This window comes from Esox lucius, chromosome 18, assembly GCF_011004845.1.
Source record: "Esox lucius isolate fEsoLuc1 chromosome 18, fEsoLuc1.pri, whole genome shotgun sequence".
In the NCBI taxonomy this organism is placed as follows: Eukaryota; Metazoa; Chordata; class Actinopteri; order Esociformes; family Esocidae; genus Esox; species Esox lucius.
The window spans coordinates 1793046-1810236 of NC_047586.1; the positions used below are offsets into that span (position 1 = coordinate 1793046).

Below are 17191 nucleotides of genomic sequence, written 5' to 3' on the forward strand. Positions count from 1 at the left end.
TCTTTTATAATTTGACCTGTCAAAATACAATTAATACAAATTACTGATCTGTCTAAAAATGGTGTTCATTCACCTTTAATGGCGTTAATACCCCTTTTATTTTTCACCCCTAGAATTAGTTTGTCAATGTTTCTATTAGGGTGTTTGAAAGACGGACATGATACAGTCTAGGATGTTAGGTATTCTTACTGGCAGGACAAGAAGACCCCTATATCAAATAATCCAATATCAAATCATCCAATATCAGCTCCTGTAGATTTTTACATAAAATTCTTAAACAGTGAAATGATCCTTTAGCAGCTGAAGTGTTGACACGCTTTAGACAGATAGTTGATTAGATTTTACTCCTCTGCTGTGAATCATCCATCAGTGAGATGATTAGCTGATCCAAGACGGAAATGTTAGCTTAGTAGCATTAATTATTAACCACCTTGCTCCCCGAGACTCCCTGGGGAATGGCTCCTACCCCCTCCTGGCGCTCACACACACACACACATGCACACAAAGCGCCACATATATGAAAGGCGGGAGAGTGGGTCCCATGATAATCAGACTGCCACAGGCTTTAGCTGGGACAGGTTAAACCCCATGTCCCCTGTGGCAGTCCCTTCACACCCCCTCAATCCTTTGTCTCACATCCCTCACCTCTTTCTCACATCCCTCACCTCTGTCTCTCTCCCTCCCTTCAGCATTCTCCATCGCTCTTTCTTTGTCTCCATCTCTTTGTCGCTCTCTCATCTGTGTCTCTTTCTACTCTCTCATCTCCTTTTCCGCCTGCCTCTCTGTCTCTCTCTTCATGGGGAAAAACTAAGCAAATACGGTTTAGAAGGAGACGAGGCGGAGGAGGAATAAATATCTCAGACAAGGAGGGAAAATAAAGGGATAAGTAGAGGAGGAGGAGGAAATGAGGATAAGGGGGAGGTGTGGGTATTCTGTACTCCACGTTGAAGCTTAGTTTTGGGGGTTTTGGCTCATACGCATGCAGGATGAAAGGGGTGTAAATGTGTGGATGTTCAAAAACTTGTTATCCGATCCTGCCGCCGCTCCGCTCGCTGTTGCATAAATTTGTGTATGGAAAGCCTATGCACGCACGCGCATGCACACACACCCGCACACGCACGCACGCACACACACACACACGCACTGACTGCACCTGTTTGCTATGGTAATGAGGCCTTGCAGAGAGAGAAAATCTGTAGAGGTGCAACTCTGACGAGACTTGTGCTACGATAATACACCCCCGACACGCGTAAATAAACAAACACATACGCGTAAACGCGCACGCGTGCATGCACACACACACACGCACACTCACTCTCTCTCAGGCCCATATATCAGGGGTGTATTCTACTAGTGTTTTCTCCTTCAGTAAATCTCATTTTATTGTCCATTTGCAATGTCTCCGCGTAGCGGAGTATTTTAATATCTGTTTCTCCCTCTCCTCCCTCCCTTATCCTCCCCCTCTACTCTACTCCCCTCTCCTCCCTCCCTTATCCTCCCCCTCTACTCCCCTCTCCTCCCTCCCTTATCCTCCCCCTCTACCCCCCTCTCCCTCTCCTCCCTCCCTTATCCTCCCCCTCTACTCTACTCCCCTCTCCTCCCTCCCTTATCCTCCCCCTCTACCCCCCTCTCCCTCTCCTCCCTCCCTTATCCTCCCCCTCTACTCTACTCACCTCTCCTCCCTCCCTTATCCTCCCCCTCTACCCCCCTCTCCCCTCTCCTCACTCCCTTATCCTCCCCCTCTACCCCCCTCTCCCCTCTCCTCCCTCCCTTATCCTCCCACTCTACCCCCCTCTCCTCCCCTCCCCTCCCCTCCCCTCCCCTCTCCTCCCCCACCCAGTGTGGTGGAGGTGCTGGAGAAGCATGGTCTCCAGAAGTCTGTCTCCTACGTGAGGAGCAGCCAGACCAGCGCTGAAGAGGCTCACGCTGTAATGGTCAAGCTCTGCCGCCACACGGGACGCAGGTATGACGTGAACACGCCAAGCGGTCGTAGCCGTGGCGACCTACATGTGACTGACGGTCTCACCTGTTGATTCTCCAGAACTGCCCCCGGTAGTGAGTCTGTGTGGAGAGGTCTCCTTCAGGATCTATTGGACATGCAGAGCAATGTCTACACCTGCCTACAACCTGATATCTGTTACCAGGTAACACACACCAAATCATGATGGTTCACATATCTGCACATACATGACATGATACATGGTTTTACACCACCACTTGACATGATACCCAGTTTTACACCACCACTTGACAAGATACATGGTTTTACACCACCACTTGACATGATACATGGTTTTACACCACCACTTGACATGATACATGGTTTTACACCACCACTTGACATGATACATGGTTTTACACCACCACTAGACATGTTACACGGTTTTACACCACCACTTGACATGATACATGGTTTTACACCACCACTTGACATGATACATGGTTTTACACCACCACTTGACATGATACATGGTTTTACACCACCACTTGACATGATACATGGTTTTACACCACCACTTGACATGATACATGGTTTTACACCACCACTTGACATGATACAACACCACTTTTACCACTGCTTGTCAAAAATCCCATCATGCAAATAACTCCACTAAACTAAGTCAACTGTCTGATTCATCTCTCCCCGTCAGATATTCGTTGAGTCGTTGCTGTGCAGTAGTCACGTGGAAAACGTGGTTCTGGCCGGTCAGCTGATGCACTGTTCAGCGTCTGGCCAGGACGTGCAGCCTGTGGGAGTGTCGTTCAGGGAGCGGAGTCGGGCTGGGTTCACGGCGAGGGTCGGGTACGACACAGCAGTGGAGCTAGTCCTGGCCGCTGCCAGGGAATATTTCAACTCATCCACCACCCTCACAGACCCGTGCATGGGCCTGGCCCGGTGAGTTTGCGCAGTGTGTGTTCGGCGGGGACTGTGTGCGCATGCGTGCGTGTGTGTGTGGGATAGTTGTCCCAGTTTTCAAAGATGTGTGTTAATGGCTGTGATATATCTGTGTATCTCTGTCGGCCGGGCAGGGGAAGTGGGTCAGTAATTGGGTCGTCACTCTTTACAGAAACCCGTGGAGTAACTGACAGTGTGTAACTGACAGTATGGTGGTGAATTGGGAAGGTTAGAGAGACTCCAGAGAGACTGACAACACCCCACTCACCTGCCTAAAACTCTCTTATAACATCACGTCAACATACCCTGGGGGGAATAGACAAAACCAAACACTTATGACACGCTTATAACAGTGTTGTGACTCTACATTGCTTACCCCGGGGATGACAACACCACATTCACGCTTATAACATTCTTATAACACTACGTCAACATACCCCAGGGAATGGACAACACTACCCTTGTAGGCTTATAAACACTTATGGCATGCTTATAAAAGTTTTAAAACACTACATTACCTCCCCCAATGGGATGAAGAGAGAGGAAGAGGGTGGAGGATACAGGGATAGAGAATGGCATGGGACAGTAGAATAGAAGACCCACATGACTTGAGATTAGAAGACCCGCATGACTTGAGAATAGGAGACCCGCATGACGGGAATAGAATCCCTGCATTACAGGAGAATAGAAGACCTGCATGACTTGAGGATAGGAGACCCGCATGACAGTTGAATAGAAGACTCGCATGACAGTGGAAAAGAAGACTCACATGACAGTGGAATATAATTCCTGCATGACAGGGGAATAGAAGACCCGCATGATAGTGGAATAGAATTCCTGCATGACAGGAGAATAGAAGACCCGCATGACAGGAGAATAGAAAACTTGCATGACAGAAGAATAGAAGACCCGCATGACAGGAGAATAGAAAACTTGCATGACAGAAGAATAGAAGACCCGCATGACAGGAGAATAGAATCCCGGCATGACTGGAGAGTAGAATAAAAAACGACAGGTTAGGGTCTAAACCTGTTCACCACAACTCAGAGAGAAAACCTCAATGTTCATGTATTGGTGTAATTGCTTGGAGATAAGGGTTTTCTTATCGTTGGCAGGGACTGGAGTGTTTGTCAGGATCAAAAGAAATATTAAAGGAACAAAGCACAGGTAATGTCTCGCTGATAATGTAAAATCACAGAGCTAGGTTCTCTCAAGGTGTCACACTAAGCATTATGACTAGCCCACACTAGAATTGCTTTATTTCAAAACATCTTTGATAGAGCCAGGGAAAGACAAAGGATGCCATATTGAAAGTAGGGGACTGGATTTGAACTCATGCTGCTGCACTACATGTTCCACATATGAAGGGGCCAAACCACTGAAGTTTCACAGTAATAATTAGAAGAACAAACTACATGTTGCTTTTACTCAAGTCATGTGTATTGTTGTATTAATGTTATTAGTGTTAATTATGTACAGTGTTCAGAAAGAGAATGTGTATTTATTATCACAATGTATTCATTCTCCATTTATTATCAGACTTATTGTTGCAAGTCTTTTGTTATTATATAGAAAGATAACCTAGGCATGATTCAGTTTGGATTATGTTGAAATTTGAAGTATCATCAGAAGAGTTTTAGTCTTAAATCATACCACTGAACACAGATACAGAAATGACAAGATTTTGGACATGATTGGGCTGATTGAGTTACATGAATATTGGTATCGTCGGTAGGTTAGGGAAACTACTTAAGTACTCCTAAATGCCTGATACTTTGAGGTGGTGATGAAGCAAAATGGTCAAAGGGATGAAGAATTTACAGTCATGTGAGAGTACTTAGTCATGTGAGAAAGTTAGCACCCCCTCTGGAAGGTGAATTTTTTAACATATTTAGACACATGGATATTTAAGTCCAACTGCATTTATTGATAAGTTAATCCCAATTCAACAAAACACATTAAAAACTACTTTGATACAATAGAAGTCTTCAAGATCCCCAGGCTAATGCCACGGCTTAGCCAAGCTTCTCTTGCCCCAATCAATGTAGATGGGCATTAATCAACTGTAAGAGACTGCACAAAAGTGGCCTACGTGAGATTTCTGAAAAGAAGAATCCTCTGACCTCTAAAAAATATGTACACATTACTGACATTTGCCGGAAAACACCTGGGTAAAAACTAAAACTACTGGAACATTGTGCCCTGGACAGATGAGTCAAATATTCGTTTGGCCACAAAGCCAGATGCCATGTTTGACAAAAAACAAAATACTGCCCTTGAGCAGAGGAACCTGATACCCAACCGTAAAACACAGAGGTGGTGGCATTATGATTTGGGGCTGCTTTGCCTCTTCAGTGCTTGTTCTTGCTATCCTGGACTCAACCGTGAATTAAATTTTGTAATTCAGCAAATTCTCGCGGAGAATGTGAGGCCATGTGTCTGAAGGCTAAAGCTGCACTGAACTTGGATCTTACAACATGACGATGATCCAAAACACAAGCAAAGCTACAACAGAATAAGAAGGTGGGATGGAGTCCAGGTCTCAATTCTATGTTTATGCTGTGGGGGGACTTAAAGCCAGCCCTGCATGCAAGAAAGCCCTCAAACACGACACACTTGAAGCAGTGTAAAGAAGACTGTGTAAATTTAAGAGACTGAACAGTTACAAGAAACAGGTGCATTAAGTAATTTCAACCAGAGCAGACTACACCTGCTTTTGAAGCTTGGGGATTGCTTACTTTCTCAACACTGAAAAAGCATTTCTGCAGATATTTGATAAAGAAAGTATAATGTTTTAGAGTCATTTGTTCAATTAGGTCACATTCGTCTGTCAGTAGTGTTGAAGATTGCACGTCTTCAACAATACTGGGGGTGCTCTTTTTCACATGACTCTAGGACTACATTTCTCTGCGGTGTGAACTCATCTGGGGAACACTGGATTAGTTGAAATGTCATGTTGCAAGACAACACAACGTAACACAAACATCATTACAAATGTGACTGGCTTGCCTTACTCTTCTAATAGGACCATGAGATCCCAAAACTGTGCTGAGCTTGACTCCCCACTGGTTGAATGAGCTGCTGTAATTTTGCAGTGGCAGGATACATTCCTCTCAAAAGAGGCAGCTAAACATTATCGTCCTCCCAGCAGTCTGTGTCATTTTGTAAATGCCACATCTCTGTGATGAGATGAATCATTCCCTATTTACTTCAGTAAAAAACACATTGTTGAGTTTTTGGGGCCAAAAAAATACATGTATACTCAGAAGTCATATTGCCGGAGGGTTTATAATACATTACATCATCTACACACTTTCATGCAGAAAAAGGAAAACAAGTACCTCTAAAAACTTTTTGGACAAGGCCTTATTTTCCTGATCTGTGCTCTTTTCAATGGCCTGTTGGGTTTGTTTATCTCGGTAGCATCCAGGCTAGCCTGTCTCGGTCAAAGCAACCTGTCCGTTAGGTAATGTCTGCAGTCATGTAGAGTAGCTTGGAATTGCTTAAAATCTTTCAAAGTAAAGGCAATTTTTCCTTGGACTCACAAATAATACAGATAATATCCCTGAAAAAATGTGTTGAAGTATAATGGTGATCGTTGACAGATGTGTGAACTTAAAGAACATTTGTCTGGTATATGAATACATCATTCAGATGCTAGCCTTGTACACGATGACATGAAGGATGGCTCAGTTAATATGTGTGGACTGTCCTGATAATGGGTGGTTGCACAGGGATTAGGCACATTTACTCAAGTCAGTCATAAACAACATGGCCCGCGTTCCTGCACTAAATTCCATCAAGGGTTGATGATGAGGGCTTTAGACCGCGTTGTTCATATGTCTATAAAACCCATCATTCTCATCTTCATCACCCTGCTGCGTTCTGCTTCCCACCTCCTTGCGTTCTTCCTTAATTAGATTTTCTACGCCGTTTCTGTATTGTCATAATGCATCATTGTCTGCTGGATTTAAAGGTGAACTGTGATTTTTAATAGGTTTCTTAGGAACAGGGAAATGTCGTTTGCTTTTGTGTTTGAGGTGCCGTGGTGGGTTTGATGGATGTGTTTTTAGAGTGGTCGCTGCACACGTTTGCTAATTATCCATTACGAACATATCCTAAGGAGCCTGTCTTCTGTGGACCAATATTGTGTAGCTGATAATGAGAAAACAAAAATGAAGTGCCATGGTGATCAGTGGAGGCGAGGGATGATGACAGGTGCTTGTTTTGCATGTCACTCCGTGTTCAGCTGAACCCTGAAACTAAAGTAAATCGAATTCCTGTCCTGATTGAATCATTGTGTAAAAACTCCCTTAGCCAGTAATAGGGGTCCTTATCTCTTTGGAACAACATGGTTCCATTGCCTCCACGTGAACAAGATGGTTCCATTGCCTCCACGTGAACAAGATGGTTCCATTGCCCCCACATGAACAAGATGGTTCCATTGCCTCCACGTGAACAACATGGTTCCAGTGCCTCCACGTGAACAAGATGGTTCCATTGCCCCCACGTGAACAAGATGGTTCCATTGCCCCCACGTGAACAAGATGGTTCCATTGCCCCCACATGAACAAGATGGTTCCATTGCCTCCACGTGAACATCTTGGTTCCGTTGCCCCACATGAACAAGATGGTTCCATTGCCCCCACATGAACATCTTGGTTCTGTTGCCCCCACATGAACAATTTGGTTCTGTTGCCCCCACATGAACAATTTGGTTCTGTTGCCCCTTTGTGCTACATGTCGCAACTTGCATATATTCATACTTGACTTGAGTGTTTTTGTTCCAACAAAGCAAGATCCCAGTGGGACCACCTCCATCCCATTGATTGATTGATTGACCACCTCCATCCCATTGATTGATTGATTGACCACCTCCATCCCATTGATTGATTGATTGACCACCTCCATCCCATTGATTGATTGATTGACCACCTCCATGCCTTTGATTGATTGATTGACCATCTCCATCCCATTGATTGATTGATTGATTGACCACAACCATCCAGGTGGGTGAAACATTCTACCTGCCAAAATCCACACACAAAAGAAAATACTCTTGGTGTCAGTCTATCATAATATGTGGTTGAACACAAAATAGCGATACTATCTATTCCCCACCCCTAATAATGAACTCTGTTACTAAGTTATATTCATTCCCTGGTTTTAAAATGTTTCATCATTTGGTAATTAGTAAATAATATACTTAGTAAATTACCTTAATAGAAAATAATGGCAGGGAACAAGTGTGTGAGGGAGAACAAAGAAACATTTGTAGAAAAAGAGACGTTTTTCAGTATTACCATGACAGCGAACACAGGGAAGAATAAGCTCAATATTCACTAGTAATAAGTAAAAATAGTACAAATAAATTAAGTTCACAAACCTGTTTAATTTACACTTTGAACAGATCGTAATGGTCCAAATTAGAAACGCAAAAAATACAACCTCATGACACATTGGGAAACAAACCAGCACAAAGCACCATGTCGTGTGATCTGTTCCTAAAACGACACCACAGCAAACTACCTGACCTTGGTTACAGATCAACACCTTGAAAACACTTTGACGAGGGGCCGGCTTAGTGAGCACATCCTTGCCATTGAGATGGGAAGACACCGGAAAACCTGACTCCCTGTAGATGAAAGGCTGTACTGTAGAAAACCTGGCTCCCTGTAGATGAAAGGCTGTACTGTAGAAAACCTGGCTCCCTGTAGATGAAAGGCTGTACTGTAGAAAACCTGGCTCCCTGTAGATGAAAGGCTGTACTGTAGAAAACCTGGCTCCCTGTAGGTGAAAGTCTGTACTGTAGATACTGTACCATAGCAGAACCCATTAGAGCTGCATTTCTGGCCATTCTGACAAAATGTTATTTAAGTTATATAACATTCTAAAATTATTTCCACTAATGTGACACTATTCAAGATTTCACAGACGTCTCTGATGGAAACAGCCAACCCATCCTTTAGGGAGGACAGAGAGCCTCCCTGCTGCCTCTCTGTAAATAAGGAACATTTTGGGGAGGACAGAGAGCTACCCTGCTGCCTCTCTGTAAATAAGGAACAGTTTCAGACAGACCAACAGCCCTGTCTTATATAATTGTTTTTATATTGTGTTATTTTATTTAGAACGTTTTTTTTTTCTTGGCTATTGTTCTGCTGATTGTCCTGTCAAAAACTGTGATTATGCATTTTTTACTTTGATGGTTTAACATTGTAAATTAAATTAGTGTTATTCCCAGAGTACACTCTGGCAGTATGTACATTATGTCAAGCAAATAACGTTATTTGAATTGAGGAAGATGTGTAGAGAGGGAGAGAGATGTGTAGAGAGGGAAAGAGATGTGCAGAGAGGGAGAGAGATGTGTAGAGAGGGAAAGAGTTGTGTAGAGAGGGAAAGAGTTGTGTAGAGAGGGAAAGAGATGTGTAGAGAGGGAGAGAGATGTGTAGAGAGGGAAAGAGTTGTGTAGAGAGGGAAAGAGATGTGTAGAGAGGGAGAGAGATGTGTAGAGAGGGAAAGAGATGTGTAGAGAGGGAAAGAGATGTGTAGAGAGGGAAAGAGATGTGTAGAGAGGGAAAGAGATGTGTAGAGAGGGAGAGAGATGTGTAGAGAGGGAAAGAGATGTGTAGAGAGGGAAAGAGATGTGTAGAGAGGGAAAGAGATGTGTAGAGAGGGAGAGAGATGTGTAGAGAGGGAAAGAGATGTGTAGAGAGGGAAAGAGATGTGTAGAGAGGGAGAGAGATGTGTAGAGAGGGAGAGAGATGTGTAGAGAGGGAGAGAGATGTGTAAAGAGGGAAAGAGATGTGTAGAGAGGGAAAGAGATGTGTAGCGGAAAGAGGTCTGATAAAACATGTTGCTGCTGTTGTTTACCTGTAAGTAGCGATAGTCCCCTTGGAGGACTTCAGAAGAGAGAAGAGAGGGAGGATGATTTGAGAATGAGATGGAACTTTGGAGAGAGAGCAGTAGAGAGAGTGGTCTGGAGAAATGGAGAAAGAGGAGTGGGGAAATGTGGAGAGAGAGGAGTAGAGAAGTATAGAGTGAGAGCAGTGGAGAAAGGAGTGGATTAATATTGAGAGAGCAGTGGAGAAGTGGAGAGAGAGGAGTAGGGAAATGGAGAGGGAGAGAGGACTGGAGAAATGGAGAGGGAGAGAGGATAAATGGAGAGAGAGAGGAGTTGAGAGTACGACAGAGGCCAGGTGACTGGGTACATTAGCATGTCTCTTATCTGTGGGAGCGAGACAGGCGTTTGGCTGATGCTCCTTTAGCAGGAGGATTTTTGTGTGTCTGATGCTCCTTTAGCAGGAGGGTTTTTGTGTGTCTGATGCTCCTTTAGCAGGAGGGTTTTTGTGTGTCTGATGCTCCTTTAGCAGGAGGGTTTTTGTGTGTCTGATGCTCCTTTAGCAGGAGGGTTTTTGTGTGTCTGATGCTCCTTTAGCAGGAGGGTTTGTGTGTCTGATGCTCCTTTAGCAGGAGGGTTTGTGTGTCTGTCTGTGTGCTGCCAGTGTGTAGGAGTATAACATCTACTTGGGAAATGCTAATCTATCCACTTATACTTCAGTCTCTATTCTTTTCCTTCTCCCACTCTTTTCTCTCCCTCTCATTTTCTTTCTCCCGTCTTCTCTTGCTTCTTTCTCTCTTCCTGTCTCTCTGGCTGTGAAATGGGATTAAAAATCCCCCCCGACACATACAGTTCTCCTCTTCTATCATTTTCTTACCCCCAATCTTTTCCTTTTACATATCCTCCTGCCAGCAACCCTCTCTCCTTCTCTTCTCCCTCTCCTCCATCTCTCCCCCTTCCTCTCCTCATCTTCTCCCCTCGCCTCCCTTTCCACCTCCTCTCCTCCTTTCCTCCCCTCTCCACTCTCGTTTCAGTAAAATGGTTTCCTATGCAGTTTGAAGTTGTGTTCAATTGTTCCATGGTGTGTGGTGGAGGGAATTGAAGTACCCCGCGTTCATATCCACCCTCCTGGCTGGACAGAGTTTTTGTCCCCTACCAATGTTGCGCTGCACTTCAACAGCTGAACCTCAAGGCTTACAGTTTGTTAATTAATAACATCTCAAATGCTTTTTTTGAGCGAGGGAGACAGCATGTCCTTGAGTCTAAAAGAAGAGTTAGTAATGAAACTAATGTATTAATAATAATTGGTTGGTGTTTTTTTTTTTGTTCTCCTCTGCATGTGGATGTGTCGTTGACGCGTCTGTGAATAGGACATTAGTTGTTACTGCGTATCCCAGGTCACCTTGGGGCTCAGAGAGGAAGTTGTCAGGATGTGACCTAAGAGAAGGTTCTGACTTCCATTCTAGAATGACTCTTTAACCAGCATCCTCTCTTTTGTCATCCTTCTTAAGGTATAAAATAAACACTCTTGAACTGTCAAATAACTATTCTTGAGATGTAAAACAAAATTACTCATAGCTCCACACACTCAAACTTTTATATGGATTGAAAGCTTCGGACTCTGATAAGAGCCTAAATTGCAGCTCAGTGTCTGTACAGTAACTACTAGTATGTTGTCTTTTTTCCTCAGTGGCAGCACCAGGAGAGTTTATAAACAGCACCTTACTCTAGTTGAAAGCTTTTCTATCTGTCATGAAAATGTATTACAATGTGTTCACCTCCGATTTGTGGGTGGCCAATTGGAGACCCCTGTTAGATCTCACCCAAATCATTCAGGAGCAAACTCGCCTCGCCCCCCCTGACGTTCTCTAGGGCGTACATCTTCTTGAACGCAGCCGGGGTTGTTTCAGCCGGGGTTGTTTCAGCCGGGGTTGTTTCAGCCGGGGTTGTTTCAGCCGGGGTTGTTTCAGCCGGGGTTGTTTCAGCCGGGGTTGTTTCAGCCGGGGTTGTTTCAGCCGGGGTTGTTTCAGGCGGGGTTGTTTCAGCCGGGGTTGTTTCAGCCGGGGTTGTTTCAGCCGGGGTTGTTTCAGCCGGAGTTGTTTCAGCCGGAGTTGTTTCAGCCGGGGTTGTTTCAGCCGGAGTTGTGTCAGGTGAAATGTCCCTTCATTTTATTTTAGTTGTTTTCCAAACCCTGGAAAGTGTTCTTCATTGATTGCTACCATAGCTGTATGTATGTTTTCATATAGCCTCTTTAAGAACAGCAGCGTTGACCTTTCAGGCCCATTTCCATGAGTCTGCCGTCAGGGGTTACGATGCAAAGGAAAAGAGAGGCATCTCCTTGGCTGTTCCACCACTGGCCCAACTATCCAACTCTGCTTCATCAGCTGTATTTAAAATGCCTGTTTCATCTCGGGGCTTGTTTTTCTAAATAAATCATTTTCCTGTGTTGTTGTCAATGTTGCTGTTGACTCCTCTCCTCCGCTGCTGTAGTGATGAAATGAGGAACAGCTAAATGAAATGAGAAAGGATCCCCCGCAGACTAATCCCAAATGGCACCATATTTACTGTATGAAGTCCTGTGGGCCTCGGGTGGAGGCAGTGCGCTATGTAGTGTGTAGGCAGTGGTTTGGAACGCTGCTGCCTGGTGAATAAGCATAAGACGGTGCTCAGTGGTGAAGCTACATAATCTCATCAGCACTGCTGTTAGTGGGCTGCGTTCTGCAGGAACCTGATACCCTGTCTCTCTCTCTCTCTCTCTCTCTGTCTCTCTCTCTCTCTCTCTGTCTCGTTGTCTCTCTTTGTCTGTCTGTTTTTGGCCTTTTGTCTTTTTATCTGTGAGTCTGCTATTCATATGCATTAACAACAGGTGGAATGTGTACAGTCTGTCTGCTAGTATAGAACAGTCTGTGTGTGGAAGCATAGAGAACAGTCTGTGTCTGGTGTTTAGTCTCAGGGTCCAGTAACAGAGGGAGGTGTTTAGTTTCAGGGTTCAGTTACAGAGGGAGGTGTTTAGTCACAGGGTCCAGTAACAGAGGGAGGTGTTTAGTTTCAGGGTTCAGTAACAGAGGGAGGTGTTTAGTCTCAGGGTCCAGTAACAGAGGGAGGTGTTTAGTCTCAGGGTCCAGTAACAGAGGGAGGTGTTTAGTCTCAGGGTCCAGTAACAGAGGGAGGTGTTTAGTCTCAGGGTCCAGTAACAGAGGGAGGTGTTTTGTCTCAGGGTCCTGAGATGAGTTATAAGTCTGGATGGTGTTATGGTTTTGAATTCTGGAGATATAGTCCCAGGTATTCCAACATACAGTGGGGAGAACAAGTATTTGATACACTGCCGATGTTGCAGGTTTTCCAACTTACAAAGCATGTAGAGGTCTGTTATTTGTATCATAGTGTGGCAAGCCCAGGGGTGTGGGCTTCCACGTCACCAGTTCAAAAACACAAGCCAGCACTAGGAGTACAGTTTCAACACAGTTGGAAAGTTTATTAAGGATAATTCACAGCATAGGGTGGGATTTTGCCACTACTTCACCGTCCACTGCTTCACGGTCCACAATCCATTCTCGTCGTCTTCGATCCACAGGTAATCCACAAACAGGTCCTCATCCAAAACAGTTCGGTTAGTCAGCCAGTCCAGGTCACACCACTTAGTCACACAGTTTAGTTCAATATTCTCTTCACTACTCTGCACACGCTGTCCCACTCCGTCTTTTCTCCCCCTCTCTCGTTCTCTGTCCTCTCTCCCCATTCAAAACCACCTGCTTCCCTTTTTCCCTCCAAAACCTAATCACCCAATTAATCCCAGCCTCTCCGTGTTGGAAGAGGAAGTCCATATAAGGCTCGGGGTGGAGCCAACATTCCTTCAGTTACCACTCCCCTCACCTCCCTGTAATCTGCCACAACAGGAACTCTTCAACTGTGAGTGACGGAATCTAAAACAAAAATCCAGAAAATCACACTGTATGATTTTTAAGTGATTAATTTGCATTTTATTGCATGACATAAGTGTTTGATACATCAGAAAAGCAGAACTTAATATTTGGTACAGAAACCTTTTTTTGCAATTATAAAAAGTGATAAAAGATAGAAGAGGAGAACTGTTTTGCAATTACAGAGAGCATCTGTTTCCTGTAGTTCTTGACCAGGTTTGCGCACACTGCGGCAGGGATTTTGGCCCACTCCTCCATACAGACCTTCTCCAGATCCTTCAGGTTTCGGGGCTGTCGCTGGGCAATACAGACTTTCAGCTCCCTCCAAAGATTTTCTATTGGGTTCAGGTCTGGAGACTGGCTAGGCCACTCTAGGACCATGAGATGCTTCTTACGGTGCCACTCCTTAGTTGCCAAGGCTGTGTGTTTTGGGTCGTTGTCATGATGGAAGACCCATCCACGACCCATCTTCAATGCTGTTACTGAGGGAAGGAGGTTGTTGGCCAAGATCTCGCGATACATGGCCCCATCCATCCTCCCCTCAATACGGTGCAGTCGTCCTGTCCCCTTTGCAGAAAAGCATACCCAAAGAATGATGTTTCCACCTCCATGCTTCACGGTTGGGATGGTGTTCTTGGGGTTGTACTCATCCTTCTTCTTCCTCCAAACACGGTGAGTGGAGTTTAGACCAAAAAGCTTTATTTTTGTCTCATCAGACCACATGACCTTCTCCCATTCCTCCTCTGTATCATCCAGGTGGTCATTGGCCGAGGGAGATTGACCGTGATCTTGAACTTCTTCCATTTTCTAATAATTGCACCAACAGTTGTTGCCTTCTCATCAAGCTGCTTGCCTATTGTCCTGTAGCCCATCCCAGCCTTGTGCAGGTCTACAATTTTATCCCTGAAGTCCTTACACAGCTCTCTGGTCTTGGCCATTGTGGAGAGGTTGGAGTCTGTTTGATTGAGTGTGTGGACAGGTGTCTTTTATACAGGTAACGAGTTCAAACAGGTGCAGTTAATACAGGTAATGAGTGGAGAACAGGAGGGCTTCTTAAAGAAAAACGAACAGGTCTGTGAGACCCGGAATTCTTACTGGTTGGTGATCAAATACTTACGTCATGCAATAAAATGCAAATTAATTATTTAAAAATCATACAATGTGATTTTCTGGATGTTCTTTTTTCTGGACAGTTGAAGTGTACCTATGATTAAAATACAGACCTCTACATGCTTTGTAAGTGTGGAATCTGGGCATTAACAATTACAATATGAATGTACATTTCATTGGAAGTGCATATGTCACAATAATGAGAACAACAGAAACATCTTTGTTTAGATTATCTCTCTGTAGGTTGTGCTTGAATGACCAGAGGAATGTTTACGATGGCCATATGGCATGGGGGGTTGACTTCTAAAAACATGGTCTTTGCTAGTTAGAAACGCCTTCAGTGTATATATCAGCTTGTAACCAACATTACAGTGAGAAGATAATGGAACGTTCACCGAATGACATCTGTGCTGCAATTCTCCAATAAACTTGAGCGAACTTCTCCCTCGATTTGATACGGGTTCTACATTATTTTACCACTATACGTAACCGCCGATTTCTAACATAAGTAAGAAAACCTGCAAAATCGGCAGTGTATCAAATACTTGTTCTCCCCACTGTAGGTATTCCTCTTATCCATATGAAAGAATGTGGAGTGCATTGTCTTTGGATCTGTTGTGTTGCTAATTGTTGTGGGTCCAGGGTTTCTGGAATGACAGTGTTGTGAGCTGTCCTCAGCCGAGAAATAATTTCATCACTATCCATGCGAGTGTGACTATAGTATTCATACTGGTTGCCTTGGCCTTTTAGGGCACAGGGATGATGGTGATCTGCCTGAAGCTGTTTGGCATTATGGTCTGGGTCAGGGAGAGGTTGAAGGCTTCCCTGAAGTGTCCTGCCAGGGGTTTACATGTGTTCTGTGTGCATACCTGTGTATCCATACGGCCTGAAGACCTTGTGAATGTCTACCTGTTTGAAAGGTTTATCGTCATCCTCATCGTGGTGACCCGAACAGTCTGCCAGCCTCTGTCCTCCTGGCTGCTTTTCCACTTTCATTTGATCAGTAAATTATTGTTATTTCTTTCTTTATTTTTTTTCAATTTTTGAAGACTGGTTGTTTGTTCATAAGGTTTGGTTGTGTGTTTCAGGACAGTATCTGGTTAGTTGTGTGTTTCAGGACAGGATCTGGTTGGTTGTGTGTTTCAGGACAGTATCTGGTTAGTTGTGTGTTTCAGGACAGGATCTGGTTGGTTGTTTGTTTACTGATTGGTTGTGTGTTTCAGGACAGTATCTGGTTGGTTATGTATTTCAGGACAGTATCTGGTTGGTTGTGTGTTTCAGGACAGTATCTGGTTGGTTGTGTGTTTCAGGACAGTATCTGGTTGGTTGTGTGTTTCAGGACAGTATCTGGTTGGTTGTGTGTTTCAGGACAGTATCTGGTTGGCTGTTTGTTTCAGGACAGTAACTGGTTGGTTGTGTGTCTCATGGCAGTATCTAGTTGGTTGTCTGTTTCAGGGCAGTATCTTGTTGGTTGTCTGTTTCAGGGCAGTATCTGGTTGGTTGTCTGTTTCACGGCAGTATCTGGTTGGTTGTCTGTTTCAGGGCAGTATCTTGTTGGTTGTCTGTTTCAGGGCAGTATCTGGTTGGTTGTGTGTTTCAGGACAGTATCTGGTTGGTTGTCTGTTTCAGGGCAGTATCTGGTTGGTTGTCTGTTTCAGGGCAGTATCTTGTTGGTTGTCTGTTTCAGGGCAGTATCTGGTTGGTTGTGTGTTTCAGGACAGTATCTGGTTGGTTGTCTGTTTCAGGGCAGTATCTGGTTGGTTGTCTGTTTCAGGGCAGTATCTTGTTGGTTGTCTGTTTCAGGGCAGTATCTTGTTGGTTGTCTGTTTCAGGGCAGTATCTGGTTGGTTGTGTGTTTCAGGACAGTATCTGGTTGGTTGTCTGTTTCAGGGCCTGTCTCCAGCTGATTTCTGATTGTCCGGCTGCAGTTCAAGAGGAGCTGGATCTGATCAGCGCCCTCTCTGTCCTGGAGGACCTAAACGTCAAAATACTGCCACTACAAGGTACTGTCTGCATGTCTATCTCTTAATCTGTCTGTCTGCCTGTCTGTCTGCCCAGCTGTGTGTATGAGGTTTGTTAAAGAGTTGCCATGGCAAACACGGATGGGGTAGTATATAGTTTGCTCCCCCTCCCTCCCTCCCTCCCTCATTCCCTCCCTCCCTCTGATATCTTAATATATGGTTATTTATGGATCAACTGTTGAGCAAACAACATCTGTCTGATGCTCCAGTTGGAGCTGAGGTTGGTGCTCATGTTCAGATGTGTGTGTGTTGGCTGTGTGCGTGTTGAGGTCTGTCTGTCTGTGTGAGCAGCTGGGAAGAGGGTGATGGGTAGGGTGAGGAGGGAGGGAGAGTGGGTGGGTGGGAGGGAGGTTAGGGAGGGAGGGAGGGAGGGTGGGTGGGAGGGAGGTTAGGGAGGGTGGGTAGC

The 17191-nt window shown here is 44.7% G+C and overlaps 1 protein-coding gene across 2 annotated transcripts in view; it reads left to right on the forward strand.

Moving 5' to 3' along the window:
- nbas (NBAS subunit of NRZ tethering complex) overlaps positions 1–17191 on the forward strand; it is a 145435-nt gene that overhangs the window by 66117 nt on the left and 62127 nt on the right. For both annotated transcript variants that reach the window (XM_034287943.1, XM_034287944.1), the window contains exons 28-31: positions 1841–1963; positions 2042–2144; positions 2652–2896; positions 16655–16767. In XM_034287943.1, the coding sequence (XP_034143834.1) occupies positions 1841–1963; positions 2042–2144; positions 2652–2896; positions 16655–16767 (584 nt within the window). The remainder of the gene's footprint in view (positions 1–1840; positions 1964–2041; positions 2145–2651; positions 2897–16654; positions 16768–17191) is intronic.